We start from the raw sequence: 26,850 nt of genomic DNA, 5'->3' as shown, positions 1-26,850 counted from the left end.
TTCCAGGAGAGACTTGGGTTCAAATGTCGGCGGGGTCCGATTCTTCTCAATGGAAAGCAAGCAAAAGGCGCTTCGTAGAGTTTCCCTGCGGGGGGCTCTTTTACGCATGGGATACCCAAGCGTTGGTAAATGTAGACGGGGAGCAATTTGTCAAAATGTTACAAATCCGGAACGGGACGCGTTTGGAAACGATACTTACCTGGAGGAAATTTTCTATCCCGTCCCCGTCCGTCTCCCCCTCCCTCCCTCCTTTCTCTCCGTGATCGTGATTGGAACGAAAGCGAACGCCTTATGGAAATCACGCTGCTCCATGTGGCAGGACGGGATTGCCCTGGGGATCGTTTGCCCTTTTAAAAGTGCATAGGTTAATTTAACAGGATAGGCGTTTTGATGATTTGCTACTACGTGTAATGGGTGGTTGTATAATATTTTCTAGCAAGGGTTTAATATTATTAATATTAATAATATTTAGCAAGGGTTAAATATAATTAATATATTTTCTAGCAATTGTTACATAATTTTTCTGTGAAAAAAAGTGGCAAACCAACGGAAGCCTGTTAATTCAGTTCCCGGAAAGTTGATTTTTATTTGAGGAGGGGAATGTTTTTAGTTAGATTCAGCTGGAAATCCTGGTTGAAAAGGCCAGCTAGGAAAGGAGGAATAAGAGTCTATTAGAGAGGGGTGAGGATAAACCTTGAAAATGGAAATGTATTTTAACTGAGCACAGGAAAAGGTTAAATATGATCTAGTATTCTTTTGGAAGCAACTTTAATTTAGCGAGCCACCCAACTCAGACATTGTGACTCTGTGTGGGTGGTATAATAATAAATTAAAAAACAAGATGAACAATTAAGTTAAAATCCAAAACATTAATAGGCAACCAGGAAATCATATATTCATCTCCTGAAAAGCTCCAATCATCAAGCTCCAAAGCCTGAGGGAAAAGCCAATTTTAATTGCCTTTTTACAGACCAACATATTTACGTTTAGACAGTGTTTGCTATGGTATTCAGAAAGATTTTAGTGAAGAAAAAAAAGTAACAGTATGTATTTCTTTGTCTTTGGGGACTGAGTCTTTTGTCTAGGGGCAGATTGGATTGCCAATAATTTAAAAAGTTGCCCATAACTAAAAACAAAACTTAAAAATTAAATGTAGTTCATATACAAAGTAAATTTAGAGTATTGTGAATATAGTTATTGGCTGCTTATGTTCTTTATTGTTTATTATTATCCAGCATTGACTAACCATTTTTAAATTCGTTTTGCAATAGGAATTAATAACGAGATTTTTTTCAGTGCCATTTTTACTTGCAGAATGGGTGAGATTGGTAGGCCTAATGGGGAGCGGAAAGAAAGCAATGACTTCCTTCCTTTGCTAGGAAATGGAGATGAGCATCACCCCTAGAGTAGGACATGACTGGGCAGGAGAAACCTTTGCCTTTTTTTTTTTTATAATAATAGGGAGGCAGTTTGTAATTGTTAAAGTGCTGCTGGCCTAGAAATGGACACTAGGAGTTTTAGTTCTAGGCCTACATTAGGCCTGAAAGCCAGCTGAATGCTTTGGAGCAGTCACTCTCAACCCAGCCCATCTCACAGGAGAAAATAAACAAGAGTATTAGGTATGTTCGCTGCCTTTTTATATATGAAAGTGGCATAATAATCTCGGAAATTTAATGCCAGAACAACACTTGTGCTGCTTACTTAGGCATTTGTTACCAAGCTATTCTCCCTCCTACACCGAATGTTTTCACCAACAAGCTAGCCCCACAATAATCAATTAAAAAAACTCCCCTTATTCAATAACCTCAGCAGAGCAGAACAAAATGCTATTGAAGGACTTAAATATAATGACATCATAGTCAAACAAACTTGACAAAGGAGGGAACCTTGTTATAATAAAACATGGTGTCAAGGAAGCTGAGAAGCAACTCTCCAGCACAATGTTATACAACTTCTCAGATTTCACAGCAATACAGGTCGTTCTCGATTTACAGCCCTAATGGAGCTTGCCTGTCACGGTTGTAACTTGTGACGGTTGTAAAGTGGGTTGATCGTGTGACCTGCTTTTATGACATTTTTTGCAGCAGTTGTAAAGCAAACACAGTGGTTGTTAACCACAACCAATGGTTGCTGTGGGTGCAGTGTTGCTGAAAACCAAAATGCTGGATTTTGGGCAAAACAATCCTAAAACAGTCACATGACCATGGGCCATAAATGCATTCACGCTGCAGAGTACCTGAAGTGTATTCATATGATTATGGCGGGGTGACCATCAGAACATCAAATCCAGGTCGTAAGTAACCGTGCCCCCCCTCCCCCCACCTAGGTAGGTCAATTGCAACTTCACATGTTAAGTGACCAACCGTAAAGCAAGGACTACCTGTACATAAAACAGAACTACATAATCTGATGAAAAAATTTCCTTAGGAGGTACAAGACAATATCTACTGGAAATACTCCAACAATCCTTCTACCTACCTACACAAGCCAGACAATCCAGTCTGTCCCATTGTCTCAACGATTGAAACAATCACAGCTGGACTATCATGTTCCAATGGACTATACTATACTAAGACCTTAAGCCACCAGCATTCCCATCTACATAAAAAACACCACAGATTCCTTCTTCTTCTTCTTCTTGTGCCATATCCGTCATTGGATGTTGGCAATCATGTTGGCAATCCTATTTTTGTCAACAGCCGCCTGAAAAACTGCTGCTGAGTTTTGTCCAAACGAGTCCCTTAGGTTTTGAAGCCTTGATGTTCTTCTTCTGCCTGGACCTTGTTTGCCTTCAATCTTTCCCTGGAGGATTAAGTGAAAGATGCCGTATTTTTCTAGGTGTCACATCACATGTCCAAAATATTCTAACTTTCGCTTTTTAATGGCTTTGATGATTTCCCTTTGCTTTCCCAGGCGGCTTATCACCACCTCATTTGTGATTTTGTTAACCCAGTTTATATGTAACAGATTCCTTAGAAGACTGAATTCCATAGGCAATCTCGTTAATGCCACTTTAGCCACCATGGATGTTGAGAAACTATGCATGAAGTTCCCCCACAAATATGGACTTCAAGCCATTGAAAACGTAATCACTGATGCCAGCAAAGGATGACTTGCCAGCAGACAGTGTAAATTTTCTACTCACTACTTTACCTTTGGTAGTGCAAGCTTTTTCCCAAACCTTTCTTTATAAGACTGGAAACATGAGCAGATGAGCTAGCATTACTTTACATAACAATCTTGCAAATCTGAAAGTACAAATCTCTTGCTGTCTTCTTTACAGTCCAAGAATTTAGGAATGGCGTCTTCTGAGCCACTTGCTCCACCCCTTATGTGGCCATAGTACACACACAGCTGCATAACATCTTCATCTGGAATAACACTTTCTCAGCTTTTTATTTCCTGAAGCCTCTCCTTTATTTGAGATTGGTGACATTTCCATAGTTTTGTAGAAATGCTTACAGCAACCACCCAGCCTGAGCAGTTGCTCTCAAGCAACAAGCTAATTATGCTAACATGTGAACCAGACCCTGTTATCAACCCAGATACCTCTACACCAACAGAGCCATCAACCAAAAAACATGCAAAATTAGAGGTGCCTTCAGAAGCTTTCTCTGATATAATATATGCCGTCACCTGCAAGCAATGCCCCTTTAAATTCTGTGTAGGAGGAATGAGACAAATTTTGTGCAAAAGAATTAACAGAGTTTGATAGCAGGACTCAAAAGTGGACACAGCATTTCGGAGTATATCAGAGTATTTCAACTCCCTCAGCATGCTATTGCGGATCTCAAAGGGACCATTTTGAAAATGGAGACTATAACAGCAGGGGATTCTTGAAACATACCTCAAAAGTTCTCAAGAAATGAAGTTTTTAACATATTTAGTTGTTAACAAGGTACTTGCAGTCTGGCCCACATGTAACCTGTATCTATACAACCAATATGTTTTCACCTCCCACCCCCTGTTTAAATTTTACATCAGTTTAGCCACTTTGTGCACCTGATAAACTCCGTGAAAGCCTACACCTGTTAATAAAATACATTAGTCTTATTGAGTTTTGAGTTTAACCAAAATCCTATTTAAAAAAAAAAAAAAACTCAATAACACATAGCAAACACACTGTTCTTTATGTAATTATCAGATGAGAAGAATGTGTTCCTCAAAATGTTTATTATTAAATCTTATCATCAGCCAAAAAACAAAACAAAACATTAGTCTGAAAACTAATTACCAGACTCCTAATTTTTGCCTCTATAGTAGTGACTCTGTAATTTTTCATTTTAATCCTTTTCTATGTAAGGTTCGCCATCTGCTAAACCAGATAGTATTGCAACTGGAAATAAAAAAACACTTCATAGTGAATGTTTACAGAATCCCTTCCTTCCTTCCTTCCTTCCTTCCTTCCTTCCTTCCTTCCTTCCCCTTCTTTCCTTCCTTCCACAAATTATGAGGGTCTTCTCAAGAGAAGGATCGTGGCTCTGAATAGAAAGCTAAGAATTATTGAAACAAGGTGGCTTTGATCGGTCTATCTTCCTCTCCATCACTGATATGTCTAAGTTACTCAGCAGCAGATACTTAAGAATTCTTTATTTTGTACAGTGGGAATATCTTAATACCCAAGTTAATAAGGTTTTATGTGAATTACATAAGGGAACCAGAAACTGCTGCCTTGCACTTCCTTCTTTTATCTTTTTACCAGCACAGGATTAGAAGGTTAGGCTCATTGTTATAAACCACAAATAACCTGTCTGTAAACCATTCTTCTCTTGGCCTTTAGCAACTAATGAGATCCATTAGGGCAGGAAGCACCTTTTAAATTGATGCTGTTTTCCAGACTGTCAGTACTACACAAATGAAACTCTGGAAGAGTCATGAAAATGGATGAGATTTCATTATTTTTATAGATTTACCATACATGTTTAATCTATGTAATAATCCTACAAATCCTACTTGTCCATCAGGGATGATTTAATAAATTACTCTTACACTGGGCAGGGGGTTAAACTAAACAATTTTCAAAACTCTTTACTTTTTATAATTCTGTTGGCAGAGTTTACACTTTATTTTTTGAACTATCCAGGCCATAACATGTCTTCCCTATAATAATACCTCCCCCCATTTAATTATCTTAAGGTTGAAATTATCCTGTACTAGGAAAGTGTTAGAAAAATAACCAAGAAGTGATTTTGCAAACACTAAGAAAGGAAGAAGGTGATAACCAGAAACCGGCAGTAAAACCAGTAAAAACTGCCAGACAAATCTTTGACAATGTGACTGTATTTGTGGACAAAGTAAATGCTGTCAGCAGAGTCTACTTAAATTTTAGGCATTGGATGTAAGATTTCAGTAGGCCCAGCCTCCTCCTTGATAAACTGGAACAATATGGAATGGATAGTTGCGCTACCAAAAATGGATTCACAATTGGCTGAACAGCCCTAGCTAATGCATGGTGGACACGGAGTAGTATGCAGTGAGGTACTTCAGGATTCAGCCCAGTACGCTTCAACTGCTTTATAAATGAATTAGATGAAAGAAAAGAAGATGCTCATAAAATTTACAGATGAATTAAACCTGAGGGAAGGTGGGGTGGGGATGGATTGCTAACATGCCAGAAGATAGGTTCAAGATTCAAAAGGATCTTGGCCGACTTGAAATTGGACCTTATCCAACAAAATGTTGTTCAGTGGTAAGAAATATAAGGTTCCATACATCATTACCTACTCTAAACCTACTTTCCAAATCATTTTCCTTCCTGCCAGATTTCTTTGCTTTGGACACGCATCTCCGTGTGTCCTTCTTTTCATAGGAATAAGATTTGCCACTGTTCTTCACTGACAGGGTAAGAATTAACTCTCACAGATGCTTTGCTTTGCAACATGCTCGCTTCCCATTTGTTCTTCTAAGAATTAAACATAAATAAAATTAAGCAGGGCAGGGAACTGACAAGGGACATGTTAGCAGGTGCCATGTTAGAGACTCAGGTGCTAAACCCTTTATGGTTTGCAGCTAGAAGAAAATTAGAACTGAAGCTTGGTATTAGTCATAATCTGAAGAAATCCAAGCTAAATGTAAGAGCAGGCAAAAAAACTGATAAATGAGTTCTGTGAATTTTTTTTAACAACAGAGTGATATAACACCCTCATGCTTCATCAGTGTTAAGTTTGGCAAATCCCAGATCAATGCTTCTTTTAACCAAATGTATCTTTAAGCAAGATTCTACATACTACCAGAAACCTTATGGTGAAAACTGAAGGGGAGAGGTATGTAATTACTTTTGTGTCTAAACATTAATGTCAGGTTGCATCATTGTTAGGCTAGGATAGAATAGTGCATTGATCAACTTCTATTTGTTTTCCAGGAACAAAAGTGCCTGTAATGTGCATTCTGAATAGGATTTGCAGTACTGTTGATACTCAATTCAATGCTAGATTTTGTAGGAAGGTTTGCTGCTGCTTTTTCTAGTACTTTGGCGGGCTTGATTGCAGGATCTGTTGTTTTACATTCTGAAGTCCACTTAGGATTCTTCTACAGTGCAAATTGCAAAAGTGGGTATATAAAAACAAGTGGAAGAGAGAAAGGGGTAGGAAGTCGGTCAGACAGGCGGATAGTTTGGTATAGTGGTTAAGGTGCTGACCTAGAAACCAGTTTTAATCAGTGGTGAAATCCAAATTTTTTTACTACTGGTTCTGTGGGCATGACTTGGTGGGTGTGGCAGGGGAAGGATACTGCAAAATCTCCATTCCCACCACACTCCAGGGGAAGGATACTGCAAAATCCCCATTCCCTCCCCACTTCTGGGAGAAGGATATTGCAAAATCTCCATTCCCACCCTACTCTGGGGCCAGCCAGAGGTCGTATTTGCCTGTTCTCCGAACTACTCAAAATTTCTGCTACCAGTTCTCTGAACTGCTCAAAATTTCTGCTACCAGTTCTTCAGAACCTATGAGAACCTGCTGGATTTCACCCCTGGTTTTAATCCTGCCTTAGGCATGAAAGCCAGCTTGGTGACTTTGGGCCAGTCACTTTCTCAGCCCAACTCACCTGACCAGGTTGTTGCGGTGAAAATAGGTGGAGGAAGGAGTATAGGGTATAATCACTGCCTTGAGATATTTGTAAAAACAATGGAAGGATAAAAATAAATATCAGTAGACAATACAGTGTCAAAGGATCCCTCCTTTGGTGCCTAATACATCCCTTTCTTTTTAAAGATACTTTTCATTAATCATGTTAAATAAAAGATTTGCCACAAAGAGGAGGGGGTCAACTTATTTTCCAAAATACCGGTGGGCGGGGCAAGAAACAATGGATGGAAATTAATCAAGGAGAGAAGCAACCTGGAATTAAGGAGAAACTTCCTAACAGTGAGGACAATTAATCAGTGGAACAGCTTTGCCTTCAGAAGTTGTGGGTGCTTCATCACTGGAGGTTTTTAAGAAGAGACTGGACAGCCACTTGTCTGAAATGGTATAGGGTTTCCTACCTGAGCAGTGGGTTGGACTAAAAGACCTCCAATTCTATTCTGAATTGAATTGAGCCTATGCAAAAAACCAAAAGCATGCTGCAAACTAAATTTCCAACTACCTGTCTCTGTATTTACAACATTTCTGTGGATCTCCCACCTAGACCTCATAAGCATCCTTATCAGGTGGTTATAACCAAATACTTTGGTGGAAAAAAATGCCCACCTGCCCAGAAAAAAACAAAACTGAAGATAAGCACTAGTAATAAAGTGATTGTGGGGATCTATAAGAGATGAGGGATAGATATCTCATTAGTCTGTATTCTGGTCATGCTTTTAACTGATGTGAATAGGCAGGCCTTCCAAGATACTTTCTGAGAACGTTCACAGCATGTTTTCAAAATTGCAGAAGCAGCCACCAAATCAAAAATGTTGACGCATTTGCCTTACCGTTCATAAAACAATTGATTTTTGATAGCCCTGCAGAAAACAGACTTGGCTTGTAAATGAATGTTCAATTCCAATTTGCTGTTCTAACAACCAGCTTGAGCAGTCAGTTCACTACCTTGTTTTCCATAAACTTGACTTTAAATATATGAAAATTAGGTTCCTAAAAGAGCTAATATCATATGAGTTTGCTGGGAAAAAAAACACGTGTTTTCAGTGTGTGGGCATTGGAAACAATATCCCCTAATATTTCCATAAATGAGCCATTTTTAAAACAACAGCCAGAACATTAAAGGAAACTTTCGTTTCAGTCTATCGGTAAGCACCATGAACTAATAGAGCTAAATGTTACAGTATGTTATGCTATGCAGTTACCAATTATCTGGTAGTTTCTGTGTGTTCTGATGAATGTATCGGTCATACTCTTCTCTTATGAATACAACAGATCTTTGATCGTGGCTGCTTTTATCATATGATCAGTGAGCAAATGACTTGCATGAGAGCAGTGGAATAGGCTAGCATCATATGAGGAGCTAGAAGATTACATGCACTTTGGAAGAGAAGACAAAAGTAGGCTGGGCTTAGTCATGCGTGACCACATTTATGCTTGTTTACATCTCTGAATGATTTATTCATTTATATTTCTGTTTTGTTCTGTGGAATCCAAGGCAGGGATTCTATGCAATTTCATATTTGGGTGCTGAGCTGTCCCAGACCTGTTTAGCTTCAGTACTGAGTCGGGAAATATGCCCTTAGGGGGTTGCAGCTCAATCTAGTTTTGAGAATATTAAAATAAGGGCCTGTAAATGACTTGCAAATAACAAAGTTTTCCTTTTCTTGTGTAGCTAAGATAAATTGGTTTACTTGTACTAAGCTTTTGTCCTGATCTAATCTCAGATTGCTGGCTTACAGTACTCCTTTAATTGCTCCTTATTTTATTTGGCTTTCTCAGCTTTATTTAGATGTATATTATTAGGCTCAGTAAATTATTCATTCAGTTAATTGCTTGTAAATAAAGTCATGCAATTTATTAGCCCCTTTCCCAATTATATGCTTTACTTGTTGAGCTACCCGAACATATCAATTATCTTTACGTACAAAAGGGAAAAAGATTCTTCTGAAACATCTGTCTGCTGTTCTATATAAGCTTTTTACTCATGGAACAAAGTAATTGGCTAGGTGTTTTTTTGTAGAGCAAAACCTAAATTATCAATGGTAGACAGCAAAATACTTTCTCTGCTAGGGATCATAGGAAAAGTTTGATAAGAAGTCTGTGTATACAGCAGAACATTGAAGCAACAGATGTTAATCATTTAATACAGGGATTATAGTTTACGCAATATAACAAGTAGCTAGCTTTTTACGGTCCACATCAGCTCTCCGTTGCTTATTTGTTCTTGACTACAGGCAGAATTGTAGTAGTAAGTTTGTTTTTCAAATTTCTTTGTGAATTTGGTGCTTTACTTAGTTCTTTTTCACAGCTGAGAGCAATGGAGATAGAGAGCTGAGATTTACTTGTGTCCTTTAAGTCAGAGGTCTCCAACCTTGGCAACTTTAAGACTTGTGGATTTCAACTCCCAGAATTCCTCAGACAGCAAAGCTTCTAGGAGTTGAAGTCCACAAGCAAAGCTGGCTGAGGAATTCTGGGAGTTGAAGTCCACTAGTCTTAAAGTTGCCAAGGTTAGAGACCTCTGCTTTAAGTGTCATGTAGCAGATGACCAATAGTGATGAACAGTCTAATTTTGCAAGTTTTAGTAGTGCCTTTAATAGAAAAATGCTGTTTTTGCTTCCTATGTAAGTTTCCCATTTCACCACTGATGCATTGAAATGTCTTTTTCATTCTGCTTTCACATGTTGGTGATTACAGATAAAGATCTGTTCAAAATGCCAGAAGCAGCTTTCTTGGATGTGTATGTGTGAAAATGAGTACTTAAGATTCTTAAGAATGGCAATCAGAAATATTTCTTTGGATAGTTAATCTCTCTGTAATATTAACATTTTATTATAATCAGTGATGGGGAAGAAAATGTGCTTTCACATGATCAACTAACTGAAGTGCTCATAGATTATTTTTTATTATTCTTATTTACATTGTTTTTAATGTTACATGTATCCCAGGGTCTTGTGGAGTTGGTTATTCAGTAGATGAATAGAAATTAATATATTGAGGTCACATGGAACCATAAATTATCATTAGATCTTCGGTAACATTTTCCCTTCAAAAATAGATAGGAAGAGTATGAATTATTATTTGCTTAATTATCTGTTTAAAATGTACAGTATAATTCTTTTGGCAAGCAAATATTCTACTGCAGAAGGCAGAAGAAACATTTCATAGGATGTTAACATTATACAGAAATGTTAAGGTGTTTTCCATGCTTTTTGTCTTTAGTATTGTGGAATATTGGCGTTCTCATACTAATACAGATAGTCCTCAATTTACAACAGTTCATTTAGTGACTGTTCAAAGTTACAACGGCACTGAAAAAAATGACTTATGACCGTTTTTCACACTTACAACTTTTGTATCATCCCCTTGGTCATGTGATCAAAATTCAAATGCTTGGCAACTGCCTCATATTTCTGATGGTTGCAGTGTCCCAGGGTCCTGCTATCTTTATTGCAAGTCCCTTTTGTGACCTTCTGACTAGCAAAATCAATGGGGGAACTAACTTATCAACTAACTTAAACAACTGCGGTGATTCACTTAACAACTGTGGCAAGAACGGTCATAAAATGGGGCAAAACTCACTTAAGAAATGTCTCACTTAACAACAGAAATTTTGGGCTCAGTTGTGGTTGAAAGTTTAGGACTATCTGTAGTGGTCCATCCAGTAGAGGTAAAGGAGGAGTATATGTTGAAGTAGAATTGTCACGTGAGGTAAAATCCAAAATAAATACTTGATATAATATTCATGTGTTGTATAGGTTACATTCTTGGTACATTTTACTTGAAATTTGCCTGTTTTTAATGGATTAGGAATGCAGTATTAAGAAACAGTGGGAGAAACATCCATCTGGATATTGTTGTCACACAATTGCTTCCTCCTTTGACACAGTGCATATCAGTTTGCCAAGTTTGCCTTTCAGTAGAGATAGGCCTTGCATAACAAGCATTCATTCAGAGTCTGTTTGAAGTTACCGTATGATAGTGATAAATGAGAAGACTTATGGCCAGTCCTCATTGTTGCGGCCATCACAGCATCCTGTGGTCACACCATTGCCATTTGTGACCTTCACTGTCGACTTCTGACAAAGCAAAGTCGATGGAGAAGCCAGCAGGAAGTTGCAAATAAGGATCACATGATGTTGCACCTAGTAATTGTCATGATTCACATTACGACTACAGCTGGAACTGCTGTTGTAACTTTATTGCAATTGGCGATGTCATGCCTTATGACTGTGTTGCTTGGTGAAGGAGTTTCCAGTCCCAGTTCCCATTGTTAACCAAGGATTACCAGTAACGGCTTCTTTGAGCTGTTGTAAACTTAGCCTTGTGACCTCAGTGACAATATTCTCCTTGTGGTCCAAATTATTCTCAGTACGTTTTTCTAGCACTACAATTCAGAAGCATCGATTTGGCTTCACTCAGCCTTTCTGATGGTTCAGCTTTCATACTGACATGCTGCATGACCCTGATATTCCATACCTTTATTGTTATTGTGATGTTTTTGCATTTTAATATTTTGTTTACATGCATCATAATTTTATCCCAATTAGCAGACATGTCTTGCCTAATTCCATTGGTGTGAAATTTCTAGGAGGAACCCCCTTCCCCCATCAATTTTTGAACCAAGGTACCTCAAAATGGATTAATTTACAAGATGTGTCCAAAATCCAGGCCCCATAGATCCTGGGAGAGAGAATTATCAGAAAGGTGTGGCTGTTTCAGTGCTATTGGCTACTGTTGTGGTCACATCATCTTCATTTTCAACCTTGCATGACAATTTCCCAGCTAATCTCTCAATCCATCATTCCCTCCCATCACTTCCCTGCCTGTTGGGTAGGGAAGGGAATTTCCAATGTTCTCTGCCAGATTCCCACAAGAAAACTCAATGGGGAAGACAGCAGGAAGTCGGAAGACATTCATGCTCCCACTGCTTTTTTGCCTAACCATGGTCATTTTGTTTCTCTGTTTAGGTAAGTAAATAGCTCTGTAACGTTGATCCTGTGGGGCATGAATTGCCTTATCCATCCTAAAAGTAGAATAGGATTTTCATTTTATAATGAGGGATGCAACTGTTCAATTCATTGTGATGTCAAAAAAAAATTATTAACAAGTGGAGGAATGAAATAAAACATGCCCTAATAAACTAGTGCAGAGAAGTGAGTAGGTTGCAAGATGGGGCTCTAATGTTAACATTGGAAAATATATAGTAGTCTAGATACGAAGCTCAGCGCTTTTAAAAAGTTCCTGTTTGTCTTAATCCATTCATATACTGAAATTATTTTAAAAGCAGTACTGCATTTCATTTGACAGATCATATAACATGTTATATGTTAATTGTGTTCTAATTTCTAGGAATATATTATTCGTGTACAAAGAGGGATTTCAATGGAAAACAGCTGGCAGGTAACTCCCTGAATTCTTAATATAAATTATAACAGATTTTTTTCAACTGAACTAGGATAATACAGTATTTTCACTATATAACTTCAGGTTTTTAAAAATCATTTGGTATAAATAATTTTTGAATGAAAGCAGTTGTTAGGTAAGATCAGAGCTTTACCTCATTATTTCTGCTTTCTCTTTCTCACATTCAGTCTTCTTTGGCCATAACTCAGTTGGTTCATGTTAAATCATCACTAGTTTTCAGGTAACTCTAAAGTAATTAAGACCAGTAAAGCCGAAGTCTATTACAGGTAACCCTTGACTTAGTACCACAATGGAGCTTGGAGTTTGGGCATTAGTCATTGTGGTCATAAAAACAAGGCATCATGTGACCAAATTTGATTTTACGATGATTTTAACAATGGTCATTAAGAAAGTCACTATGTTTTTTAAGTAAACCACATGGTTGTTAAACGAATCCAACAGTGGTGGAATTCAAATTTTTTTACTACCGGTTCTGTGGGCATGGCTGGTGGGCGTGGCTTGGTGGGTGTGGCTTGGTGGGCATGGCAGGGGAAGGATACTGCAAAATCTTCATTCCCACCCCAGTCCAGGGGAAGGATACTGCAAAATTTCCATTCCCACCCCAGTCCATGGGAAGGATACTGCAAAATCCCCATTTCCTCCCCACTCCTGGGGGAAGGATATTGCAAAATCTCCATTCTCACCCAACTCTGAGGCCAGACAGAAGTGGTATTTGCCGGTTCTCTGAACTACTCAAAATTTCCACTACTGGTTCTCCAGAACCTGTCAGAACCTGCTGAATAATACCCTTGGAATCCAGTATATCCAATGGGCACAAAAGAGCAGAAAACAAATTACGATCATATGATTGCATGACATTGCAACCAATGTAAATGCGAGGCGGTTGCCAAGTGCCTGAAATGTGACAGGTTGTAAGTAGCTGTTTTAAAAGCCTATCGTAAGTTCCAGTGGTTGTTAAGTGACCACCTGTTGTAAATCGAGGACTATCTGTATAGATTCTCCTCCCCCTGATCTTGAAATTGGAATAAGGGCCCCAGTGCATATGAGATAAACTGAATTCTGTTCCTTAGTGTTAAACTTATACTTTCATAGGATCTTTTTTCTGTGGTTTGCTAGTAATACGGATACTCTATTTTAAAGAGTAATGAAGCTAACTCCAGGACATGACCAGCTGACAATTATTTCATTATTCTTGTCATCTCTTAAATTATGAAGTCCAGACTACAGTAGGCTGCAAGCATAGAACCAGGACCAGCAGATGATGGCAGAATAAGAGCCCTTCCAAAAGTTTTATTTAAAATAAAAGTCCTCTCACTCACCTAATGGATGTGAACAGTAGCCAGATTCTTTGCATTGTCTGCCTTGAAGAAAGTAGGCTGGTGCTACCTGAACCTGAGTTTCATCAATCTAGCATGGAGTGAATAGGAATCTCTGTGCTGTTAGCAGGTGATCTTTTCACTTGCTGCTATAGGAGAAAGGCAACATTAATAATCTTTCTCTTCTTCTGCTCTTTTTCAAATATCTTTAAAAACGGTTGTTTTTCTCTTGTGGTGAAAAACTCATCCATGAAATGTTAACTATTGGAGAAGATCCAATAACTCTTGTTTTTAAATTATTTCTAAAGCTGGCAGGTTATAATGAATCGCTGGTCGCTTGCATCCAGAACAGCCCTGAGCAAGAGTTATAAGGCTGCATAATTCTTATTTATGATAGACATATCAAAGACATGTAGTATACTTGACTGACACAGATACAAAGAAGAAATGGTTTTATAGCTGATAAGAGGAGGAGATGGAGTTAGGAAAAGATGTATTACCCTTGGGGGACAGACCCGATAGCTTCATCCTTTGAAACGCAGGCCTGTGATATGTGAGAATGCCAAAGTTTTTGATATTGTTTTAAGAAGCTGGTCCTATATTTCATTTCAGAAAGACAGAGGGTGCTGCTAATTAGCATCCTTGCAAATATTAGCTGTTCCAGAGGCACAGATTCCATAGAAGAAAAAATATTTTTATTACCTATAAAGAGCCCTGCTGGATTAGATCACAATCTCAGCTAGTCTAGCGTTCTTTGCGAAGGGCCAGATATATTTGAGAGGTCACAAGTCTCAATGTTGCCAGATATTTTCCAAATTTTTCTTTTGATAGTCCTCCCCAGGAGAAAAGATTTCAGGCACGTGCTACTTATGGTTCTTAAGATAGTAAAAAGCTACCGGTATTAATATCAGGAATCATTGATATATTTGCGGGACTGCCTTCTGCTGCCGATAGCCTCCCACCGACCAGTACGCTCCCACAGAGAGGGACTCCTCAGGGTGCCGTCAGCCAGGCAATGTCGGCTGGTGACCCCCAGGGGGAGGGCCTTCTCTGTGGCAGCTCCTGTCCTCTGGAGTGATTTGCCCCTGGAGATACGAAGGATATCGGATCTCCGGGTCTTTCGCCGTGCCCTGAAAACTTTTCTTTTCCATCAAGCAGGGCTGGCGTGAACCCCCCCCCTTTTTTAGTCTTTTTTAGTTTTTTAGCTTTTAAATTGTCAATGGGTTTTAATTCGAATTGTTTTAAATTTGGGTCAAAGTTATATAATTCTTTTAATAATTTTAAATTTTGTATTGGTATGTGTTTTAGTTCTGGCTGTGCACCGCCCTGAGTCCACTAGGAGAAGGGCGGTATACAAATTGAATAAAATAAATAAATAAATAAATTGATAGTCTAATCTAGTGGTTCCCAATCTTTTTTTGGCCATCCCCCACCTAAGCATCTCTAAAATCCTGACACCCCCCCCCCCCATGACATATAATTCTTACTATGCAAAAAGTGACTCCTCACGTGGAGGAAGCCAAAAAGGCCATTAACTTGGTTTAAACAAGATTCCAGTCGCCCCCATTAAAAATCAAATTGCCCCCCTGTGGGGCTTGGGCCCCATGTTGGGAACCACTGATCTAATCTAAAGAGCCGCGGTGGCGCAGTGGTTAGAATGCAGTACTGCAGGCCACTTCTGTTGATCACCGGCTGCCAGCAGCTTGGCAGTTCGGGCCTCACCAGGCTCAAGGTTGACTCAGCCTTCCATCTTTCCGAGGTCAGTAAAATGAGGACCCAGATTGTTGGGAGCAATAGGCTGACTCTGTAAACCAGTTAGAGAGGACTGTAAAGCACTGTGAAGTGGTATATAACTGCTAATCTACCAGGACCCTATCCAATCATCTTTTAATATTATCCAAATTAACTACGATAACACAACTACTGGCAGTGAATTCCTCAGTTTAACTGTCCATTGCATTAACAAGTTCTTCCTTCTATTGATCCTGAATATTCCTACATTTTAGTTTAAATGACCTCAGGTTTTAGCTGTACTGTATGAGAGAATGAAGAAAAAGTCTGCTATATCAACCATACCTAAATTTAAATACCTTTATCATACTGCCCCTTACTTCCCTTTGTTCCAGGCAGAAGAGACCCAATTTTATAAAGGAATAATTACTCATTATTCATGTCATTAGTCAAGCACAAGTCCATTAAACTTCCTTGTCTACACTCTATTATTCCTTGTGTAATTAAATTGAAATAAGTTTTGCTCTTATGGGCTCTGTGTAGAGGAGAAAGCAGTTTTTGTTTTTCCCAACTCCAGAAAGATTACACATTAGATGAGATTTAAAGTGTATTTGAATGATTTGTACCCAACTAATAAAATGTTATTTTGCAGATTATACGAAGATACAGTGATTTTGATTTGCTGAATAACACTTTGCAGGTAAATTAGTTTTCTTTTTATGTAAAACTTGTTTTTAAATTTTTGATTTGTATACGGTAGCTGTATCAGTTTTGTTTGTGTTCACTCAGATGTTTTTACATTAATTTGGGATTAAATTTTCTGATAGAAATCTGCATTTTAAATAAGTAAACATGCATACATTTTAAATATCTGTTTTGAAATTATCTCAAAACAGATATTTATATAATCAGGATTAACTTTGGGGAGACAAGAACTGTTTGAGAAAATTGAAAACAAAATGTGAAATCTAAGCGGCTAGCTGAATGTTAGTTCAGTGATTAAGCCGGGCAATAGATATTAGAACAATCTATAAGTGATTACGGAAGAGCAAAATCTGAATGTGGGAAAGTTGCAAGTGTTGACACTCAATAATTTAACTTAAAGGCTCCTCTCATTCACTTCTACAAAAGCAAATGTCATATTGATCTTTTAATATGAAGTCCTGACATGCAGTGTAGAGAACCATTTTATCAATTTTGAAAGGCCTTTCTGAATGGTGCCATTTATTGTGCAGTGAAATAGTGTCCTTTTGCTTTTTAAACACTGTAGTGATTGTGTGTTTTTACTTTCCAGGACACTGGTTTCTTTTAGTGTGTGTGGGAAAATACCAGAGAGAGGCTGTATATTAAAGTGTCTAGTAGTTTACAGGCAGAAGAAGGAAGTTGGTAGCTACATTATAGTTATTTTCAACAATTCCCTTGCTGCTACTCGTGCTTTGTCAGATACTAATAGCGGAAGAATTGTGTTAATGTGGTTTCATTCACTGACCGTGCTATACACACTAGTGGAAATGCACATTACTAGTCTGTGTCCATTCTCAGCGTGTGCTGGACTAAAAATATGTTGAATTTCAAAGAAGGATATATTTTTCAGGTCTAATGTGTGAAGCATCAAAGAACTCTGTTGATGAACAGTATAAGAAATATATCGCAAATATAAAAGTGAAAGATTATATATAAGCAATTTTATATTGTTATGGTGGGAATCTGAAAGATCATTAGATATTGGAGGCTTTCATCTCCAGGCATGTCTTTTCATAGTGGTGGCAGGTCATTTGTTGCTTACGCTATTCTGACAGTAATGGCTTTCAAGTAACAAGATAAATCTACAGGACTAGAAATTTAATATAATTTATGTCACTTCTGGAACTGACTGACTGACTTAAATTCATTGTTTCCATGGGAAGGTGAAAATTTCAACAAGAGAGAAGAATTTTTTTTTTTTTATCCTGCCACCTTCCTCTTTGGTTGTAATGAATGAGTAAGACACTAGATGTACTATTCTAGAAATCAATATTTTTTCTGCATTGGCATCAGTAAACAATTTCTTTTAAAATAACTTCCTCCAACACTGAGTACAGTTTGTTTTTTAGATTGTTCCTAAGTCCAAGGATAATTATGCTCTTTCACAATAGTACTGCAATTGCATGTCCGGCTTGGTAATTATTGCTACACCACTTTTTTGTGTAACACACAGCGGACATGATAGCATATATTTAATATATTAATAGATTCTCCTGTGGGATATGTAGTGATGGCTCTGAATCCTGTCTCTGCAGTACAATCCTGCTTTTTCTGACCAACACAGGCATCCTGGAAGTTAATCATTCCAGCTTTGTTTAGACTTAGATAAATATAACAGAAATATAAAGCATTTCCTCAGCTAGCTTCAGCAGAATTTCTTGTTATTTCAAAACTGTTGAAATGCATTAATCAAATGTATGATTTCCTTTCCTGAGAATGAATCAGTTCAGTGAGACTTTCTGTAAAAAAAACATTCCTCAGATAAAGGGAAGAAACAGTTCTGCTGTGCTCACAAAAGTTCTGAACTTTCCTTCCTGTTTCTGTATGAACTGATAATCTGGGTGGTTTTTTTATCCTTTTTCTTTTCTTTCTTTGTTTTTGAAAAGAAATTGCTGTTTCTGAAAATGAAGTGTTCCTTGGGACCCCAAAATACCCTAATTCCCCCCCCCCAAATCCTTTGCATCTTGAAGATACCTTTTTTTATATCAATATCAAAAAAACGTCCATCCCGTCATAAATATTAATTTTTTGTTATGTGCTAGTTATTTCCCATGTTTTATCACAACGAATGACTTAAGAGGCCGTGCGGATCTGGATGGGGAGAAACAAGCTCAAGCTCAACCCTTCCAAGACCGAGTGGCTGTGGCTTCCGGCATCCTGGTATAGTCAGCTGGCTCCATCGCTGACTATTGGGGTCGAGATCCTGGCCCTCACAGAGAGGGCTCGCAACTTGGGTGTTCTCCTGGATGCACGGCTGTCTTTGGGAGATCATATGACGGCCGTGGCCAGGGGAGCTTTCTATCAGGTTCGCCTGATGCACCAGTTGCGTCCATTTCTGGACCGGGATGCCCTGCGTACGGTCACTCATGCCCTTGTCACGTCCTGTCTTGACTATTGCAATGCTCTCTACATGGGGCTCCCCTTAAAGAGCACTCGGAGGCTCCAACTGGTCCAGAATGTGGCCGTGCGGGTGGTTATGGGTGCGAATCGGCGCGCCCACATAACACCCCTCCTGCGCGAGCTGCACTGGCTCCCAGTGGTCTTCCAGGTGTGATTCAAGGTGTTGGTCACCACCTTTAAAGCGCTCCATGGCTTAGGACCGGGTTATATATGAGACCGCCTTCTGCCATCAACAACCTCCCACCGGCCAATACGCTCCCACAGAGAGGGGCTCCTCAGGGTGCCGTCGGCCAAACAATGTCGACTGGCGACACCTAGGGGGAGAGCCTTCTCTGTGGGGGCATCAGCCCTCTGGAATGAGCTGCCCCTAGAGCTCCGTCTTAGCCCCGACCTGCGTACTTTTTGCCACGCCCTTAAGACTCTCCTGTTCCAGCAAGCTGGACTGGCCTAATATGAATTTTATTATGGGTGTATGTGTGTTTTAAATCTGCGGGCCAATTTTATATATTGATTTTAATTTGGTTTTAAATTTTATAAATCTATGTGTTTTAATATGGCTGTACACCACCCTGAGTCCTTCGGGAGAAGGGCGGTATAGAAATCTAATAAACTTGAAACTTGAAGTGTTAAGTGGTTTTTAAATGTAGATTTATTAAAAATTTGGAGGAATGTAACAACAAAAATATAAACAAACCAAAACAGTACACTACTAAAAAAGGAACCATAAAATATAGATCCATTTTTATTTCTATTAGCATAGAACTAATTAATATAGAATCAATTCTTTAGTATATTATAACAGTTATACTATGTATAATAGCAATAGTATTAGCACTTCGACTTATATACAACTTCATAGTGCTTTACAGCCCTCTCTAAGCAGTTTATAGAGTCAGCCTATTGCCCCCAACAATCTGGGTCCTCATTTTACCGACCTCGGAAGGATGGAAGGCTGAGTCAACCTTGAGCCTGGTGAGATTCTATCTGCCAAACTGCTGGTAGACGGTGATCAGCAGAAGTAGCCTACAGTACCCACTGCTCCATCTTTTCATTTTTAATATATCTCTATATTTCTAAAATTGATAAAGAGCACATCTTTTGAATCTGGTCTGTAACATCTGGATTGTAAATTTCTTCTCTACAGTGTACAAAATTATTCCCTTTGCCAAACCTTAGGCTTCAGTAGAGTTATTTCACATGTTTAATTTAATTCAGTAATCACATCTACATCTTTAACTGCTATGATGTTCTCTGAATTACTTTAATGTATATAATGACTTGGAGTCAAAAAAAGAGCTAAAAAGGCAGATGAGTTAACGATGATAGAAGTACGTCACAATGTAAATCATTGTTCCTAGAACTAGGAGTTCTAAGATCTTTAAATGTTTCCTCTTAATATGAAAGAATGAGTCAAACTCTGACAGGGAAATACTTTTGAAAGTTTTTCTATAGTTTCTGCTAAAGAAATAGAGAATGCTGAGATGCACAGTCTATCTTCATTCTAGTTTTTTCTTCCCCAAAAACCAAGACTTTGACCAAAAGTTGCCATACTGCTTACATGATGTAGTTTGTTCTGGTGACATAGAACCATCAGAGTATATTTAGGAATATAACTTTGCTTTGTTACTAAAACTGCCATTTTATTGTTAATGAATTAATATAAACCTTTAATTGGAAGCCTTTATTCTTTGTGGGGCAAGTGAGAGTGTTTGACCCTCTTATGTTGCTGAACTACAATTCTCAGCATCCTTCACTATTGCTAAGATGGTTAGACCTGTTGATAGTCCTTGATTTACAACCACAATTGAGCCCCACATTTCTGTTGCTAAGCGAGATAAGATGTTAAGTGAATTTTGCTTCATTTTATGACTTTTCTTGCCACAATTGTTAAGCGAATCATTGTACTTGTTAGGCTAGTAACACAATTGTTAAACTAATCTGGCTTTTCCATTGACTTTACTTGTCAGAATGTCACAAAAGGTGATTATATGACCCCGGGATACTGCAGCCATCATAAATATGAACCACTTGCCAATCATTCAAATGTTGATCATGTGACCATGGGGATGCTGCAATGGTCATAAGTATGATAGACAGTCATAAGTCACTTTTTTCAGTGCCATTGTACTAAACCATAAGTTAAGGACTATCAGTATAGCTTCTTATAGAAACCAACATCCTTGGTAATCATGATAACATGTTTGAAGCCATGATTTGCTGTAAGTTTGGTTCATTGAACAAGCCACAGAGGCCTAACTTACATTTAAGCTTCCGTGTTTCCCCGAAAATAAGACCCTGTCTTGTATTTTTTGAACCCCAAAATAAGCGCTTGGCCTTATTTTCGGGAAGGTCTTATTATTTCGGGGCATGTGGAGCAAGATGGGGCTCTTCTTGCCGTCTTACCTGATTTCCAGCTCTGCGTTTAAATATTTTTGGGGAGGCTTATTTTAGCGCATGCGCTCAAAAGTCCAATTGGGCTTATTATCGGGGGATGTCTTATTTTCGGGGAAATGGTAGAAACCACCAGAAAAACTATGTTAGTGTATTGCAGTAAATCAACAAACCATCATATGGTTTTTGCAGTGTGTGAATCCAGTCAATACTTTTGTAAGATGCGATATTGGTTGCATTTTTTACTGCAGATGTAATGAAGGTATTTTGTACTAGTAGTTTTCATTAGGCCTGTTCTTCTTTTTAAGATTTCTGCTCTTAGCCTACCTCTTCCTCCCAAAAAATTGATTGGAAATATGGACCGTGAATTCATTGCTGAAAGACAGAAGGGTCTTCAGAACTATCTCAATGTGATTACTTCGAATCATATCCTATCCAACTGTGAACTAGTAAAAAAATTTTTGGATCCAAACAACTATTCTATTAATTACACTGGTAAGGAGACAATTTTGAAAATTATTTATTGAAAAATCAAATATTTCAAATAGCGCAGATTTCACATATTTCCTCTCTCTTCTCCGAAAGAGTGCATGACTTTAGCAATAGTTCTCTGCATATCTGAAACTAATGAAGTGAAAATATGTCAGTTCGTGGAATTGCCAGCACTATAAACGTAATGTCCTTGTTGGTCTATTTTATTAAAGCATTTCACAGCTCAAGGATTTCTCCCCCACTGAGCATTTCTTTCATGTTCAAAGATGAAACACCTGAACGCAGTAGGATGACCTGAGAGTGGAATGCTGCCCGTAGCTTTTGAATTTCCTGGACTCCCTTGTGATTCTGGCTTCAGTGTTTATTCATGGAATGTTATCGTTACTGAATGCTGGCAAATCATACTAAAGGAAATTCAGTGAATATCATATATTCCAAGCAGATGAGATGTTAACTTCGCATTTGATTTTAATGTGTCTTCCTTTCAAAAAATAACAATTGGAAACTGTTGTAGAATATCTTGCTGTATCTCATGCAGGATTTTCTGGGCCTGGATTCTGTATATCTGTAAATATGTCTCTCAATTTACTTACTTCTCTCTCACTTCTTAGCCTGGATGGCCGGGGGGAAGCCCTTATGTACTTATTAATTCACTGAACCAGCATGATAGAAAATATGTGTTGCCTTACAGAAATACAAGAAATATAAGAATATAAGAAATATACAAATATTTTCTTGAGATCTCATACATGCCTATGTACAAAATCCAGGGGGTTTTTTTGGCCACACAAATTATACATGCATTTTCTAGTATTTTGTATTGATGAAGTTGGAAAGATATGTTATGATGCCTTCATCCATATTGTTTGAAAATTCCTCCTATATCATGTTGTTTGTAGATATACTTTCCAATTTTAGTTTAACCTTTATCAGCCAACCTGGAGATAACTTATTGTTGAATGTTGACACACAGATACAATTTTAAAGTTGAAATGAACTTTACTGTAGGCATTTGTCAATATTGATATAACATCTTTGCAATCTTTCTCTCTGCAGAAATTGCCTTACAGCACGTTTCAATGTTTTTTCGGTCGGAACCAAAGTGGGAAGTGGTAGAACCGTTAAAAGATATTGGTAAGGACATTAGTTTTATTAGATATATATCATTCGTTATACATCACAGACATCAGAATATGTTGTTGCTCTGTCCACCTCGTTATTGTGTTTTGTGTTGTATCGTAGATTGTTTTGTAAGCAAACATAGGGAGCAATGCAGTTCCTGACTGTCAGAATCAAGATTCTGCTGTCATTCTATTTATCTTATAGATCCCTACTGTGTGGACTCCACTCTACCAGCTTCAGCAGGGGACAAAGGATTTAAATTCCCTAATTATCTTTTCTCCCTACTCCCACCAAGCAGAGTCCTGATCTATAAAACAAATATTTACAAATTGCTGCATTTTTTGTTTCTTGCTTGGACCTTAAGTCAAAGGGTCTTTCCGGTCTTAAAATCCTAGTAACTGGAAATGCCAAGTGTTGACTGGATCCTTATCACATACTATGTTACTGAATGTTAAGCTTTGCACCGCATTTTAAAACAGCAGTTCTCCTTTTTATTTTGGAATGTGCCTTGTTGAATTGTACAATCCGAAAAAAATTAATATGTTTTTTGAATGCTACTACTACAAGTAGTCCTTGACTTACAACAGTTCATTTAGTGACCATTCAAAGTTACAGCTGCACTGAAAAAAGTGACTTATGACTGTTTTTCACACTTACAATCATTGCAGCATCCTCGTGGTCACGTTATCAAAATTCAGACGCTTGGCAACTGACTCATATTTATGACGGTTGCAATGTCCCGGTGTCACATGATCACCTTTTGCAATCTTCTGACAAAGTCAATGGGGAGCCCAGATTCACTTAACAATCATGTTACTAACTTAACAACTGCAGTGATTCACTTAACAACTGTGGCAAGAAAGGTTGTAAAATGAGACAAAGCTCACTTAACAACTGTCTCACTTAGCAACAGAAAGTTTGGACTCAATTGTGTTTGTAAGTCGAGAACTACCTGTATTGTAAAATACCTCTCTCTCTTGCTCTCTCTCTCTCTCTCCCTCTCCCTCCCTCCCTCCCCCTCTCTCTATTTCTCTCTCTTTTGTATGCCCCCCCCCCATCTCACAAGAGCATTACATTGCATGATGTATAGCGGTTACAACTCAATTTAACTTATTTTGATGAATTATATATTTTTTCAGGCTGGAGGATACGAAAGAAGTATTTCTTAATGAAGATTAAGAATCAACCAAAGGAGCGACTAGTGCTAAGTTGGGTTAGTTTGTTTTTTATGTACGGGAGGGCATTATCTCTTTACCAAAATTGCAACATTGATTTTTGCTTTGTGTGCATGAGACTAACTTTTAAAGAAAACTCTGAGCACTGTCTCTAAAGTTAAGCAACTATTGTGCTATTATAAAGAGTTTAGTGAGGACCTTAGGGAAAATATGGAATAGTGGTTGTAAAGGCACTTAGGGAACAATTGCGTGGTCTAGAGAGCCAAGCAAACATGAGAAAGAAACTCAAAATAGATCCATTTTGATTTTCTTTAGTATAAAATAGAAGAGAAACTAGGACAGGCTTTCGAGAGTCTATTATTATATCTTACAACGATAAAATAGCATTCTTGGTATCCCTGCAAAGTCTGTTTCTTGACCTGGCTTATCTTGAAGAGTTGATTTTTGTAAGAAGATATTATTCGGCAGAGAGACTAGACAACATATTCAGCAAGTTTATAATTTGTACAGTCCTGATAATATACTTCGTACAGTACTGATTTTCTAAATCAACATTATACAAAAATTGGAGTACTAGATAATCATTTGTTTACTGTAAAGGCAAAAAAACCCCCCCCTGCAACCTGACATTAGGAATGAGGAATAGAAAGACACCATCTTGTGTTGATTGGCAATGATTCATTAGATTTCTGTCGCTAAACTATGAAAGCAGTTGGAGAAATGGAAAGCAAGTGCTAAATAAGAGACTAGTAGTCTATCACTTACGACTGGTTGCTTAGCAACTGTTTGAAGATACAAACCTAGCTGGAAAAGGGTGCTTATGACCTGGATCTCAAGTTCCAACGATTGCCCCCCCTTCCTCCCTGCGGTCACGTGATTTCACTTCAGGCACTTGGCAACATGGCCGCATTTACAGCTATTTGCAGCATCCTCCGATTATGTGATTGTGTTTTATGACGGTCTTGCCAAAAACTAGCACTTCTGCTTTTCGGCCAAACTGTACCAATGTGAAACAATGGCTTCATCCTTACAACCGCCATGTTCTTTTAATGTCTGCACATTCACATGTAACGATTGCTGCGTTCGCTTAACCACCCCTGCAAAAAACATTGTAAAATCAGGTCGGTCATTTTTTACAACTGTTACGACTTATTTATTTGGAAAATTTATATTGCCACCTACTCGCTCATGGCAGCTCAAGGCAGCTTACAGGAAATAAAAACCTATGACTGTCATAAACTGCATTACGGTTGTAACTCGAGGACTAGCTAGTTCCCTTTTCTTTCCAGAAGGCTTACAGTTTATCTGAGACACTTCGATCTTTGCAAGTAGGTTATGTAGCATATGGATCCTGAACACTATGACAATATTTTCTATTGCATTCCTAGACGTATTCTCTTTTAGAATTAAAGCTCCCTCTATGCTAGTTAGAATTCCTTCTGTTGTCTTGTCCAACTGCATTTACTAAAGAGGGAAAAGAATGGGATTTATGCGATCATTTTATCTGCTTTCTCATATCTCAAAATTTCTGTACTCTAAGAGGGAAAAAAATCAGTTTCTGAATGACATGAAAAATAAATATTTAAATAATTTAAATATAGCAATACTTCTACACACCGCATCATTTAGTAATTATTTATATTTTTAGGCTGACCTGGGTCCAGATAAATATTTATCTGACAGAGATCTTCAATGTGCTGTCAAGTTTCTTTCTTCCTGTTCGGTAAGTAGATAACTAGCTTTAAATAGGCAAGTATGTTTTCGTACATAGATTACTTAGAGGTCACCAATGAAGATTTGTCCATGACTCATCTTGATTTTAGAGACTGGCTTATAGATTACCATCTGAGTTAATTTATGAAGAGGAAACAGTGATTCTTTGTAATGATCTCTTGTCCTTATCTCCTTTCCTCCCTTTCTCCCAGTTGCAGATTTCCACTAGAATATTTTTTTTTTAAATGAAAGCTTTTTGCTGCCTTAAGCTCAGATGCTAAAGTTGTATTACTATGTCACATCTATAATATAGCTAACTAAAGTTTCTATATGTTGCAAGCCAATTTAGACAAAAGTTTATCAAAGCCTACTTAAAGTGTATTTTGAATTGCGATCCTATGCACTCCAATGAGGAACTTAGTCTCATTTAAATTGCTGAGGAATCGGGATTGGGAAAGGCTTTTAGGTAAATATGTATTCCATGAAGGTAATGTTAATTCATTTTCTTTTCTGGACAGCATCCTTATATTTACAAAGTCATTTTTGCCACAGCCAGTGAATCTTCTGCACTAGTAATTAGACACTTCAGTGAAAAAGGAACTCTAAAAGACCTTATTTATAAGGTAATGTCAATAACATGGTTTTGGTGATGTATTTTATATATGCGCAATATGTATATTTAGGATTTAATTGATTAAGGGTACAGCTTAACTAATACATTTTTTTTGGGTGTTACCATTCTCTGTGTTTGTAACTGCAAACCACCCAGAGATGCTGGGAGATGTAAACATTTAATAAAGTAATAACAGTTCTTCTGTTTTGTGTGTAGTAAATACACATACATTTATCCCCCCCCCTTTTTATAATAGGCATTCTGGGGAATTTCATCTCCCAGCATCTTTTAACCTTGGTTTTAAGAAGAGATTAGATAACCATTTGTCTGAAATGGTATAGTATTTCCTGTTAAAGCAGGGGCTGGACTAGAAGACCTCCAAGGTGCCTTCTAACTCTGTTAATCTGTTATCACTATTGGATATATATTTTTTAGGTAAATCCTGATTCATTAGATACATATAGAGACATACCGTATTTTCCGGCGTATAAGATGACTGGGCGTATAAGACTACCCCCAACTTTTCCTGTTAAAATATAGGGTTTGGGCTATACTCGCCATATAAGACTGCCCCTCTTCCAATGCACACCAAATAAAAATTAAAAAACATCAACTGGCTCACCTACAATGTAAAAGCAGCTGTGCTA

The 26,850-nt window shown here is 37.9% G+C and overlaps 1 protein-coding gene across 12 annotated transcripts in view; it reads left to right on the top strand.

The window, feature by feature from the left end:
• Positions 1–26,850, top strand: part of PXK (PX domain containing serine/threonine kinase like) — a 53,228-nt gene that overhangs the window by 3,284 nt on the left and 23,094 nt on the right. For all 12 annotated transcript variants that reach the window (XM_060684296.2, XM_060684294.2, XM_087883755.1 and 9 more), the window contains exons 2-8: positions 12,432–12,482; positions 16,206–16,253; positions 21,397–21,583; positions 22,637–22,714; positions 23,842–23,915; positions 25,526–25,600; positions 26,109–26,213. In XM_060684296.2, coding sequence (XP_060540279.2) covers positions 12,432–12,482; positions 16,206–16,253; positions 21,397–21,583; positions 22,637–22,714; positions 23,842–23,915; positions 25,526–25,600; positions 26,109–26,213 — 618 coding nt within the window. The remainder of the gene's footprint in view (positions 1–12,431; positions 12,483–16,205; positions 16,254–21,396; positions 21,584–22,636; positions 22,715–23,841; positions 23,916–25,525; positions 25,601–26,108; positions 26,214–26,850) is intronic.

The sequence above is a fragment of the Pantherophis guttatus genome, chromosome 2, assembly GCF_059756535.1.
Source record: "Pantherophis guttatus breed Tessera chromosome 2, ASM5975653v1, whole genome shotgun sequence".
NCBI lineage: Eukaryota > Metazoa > Chordata > Lepidosauria > Squamata > Colubridae > Pantherophis > Pantherophis guttatus.
Note: the sequence above shows the minus strand (reverse complement) of the source record. Positions and strands in the feature narration are given on the sequence as shown.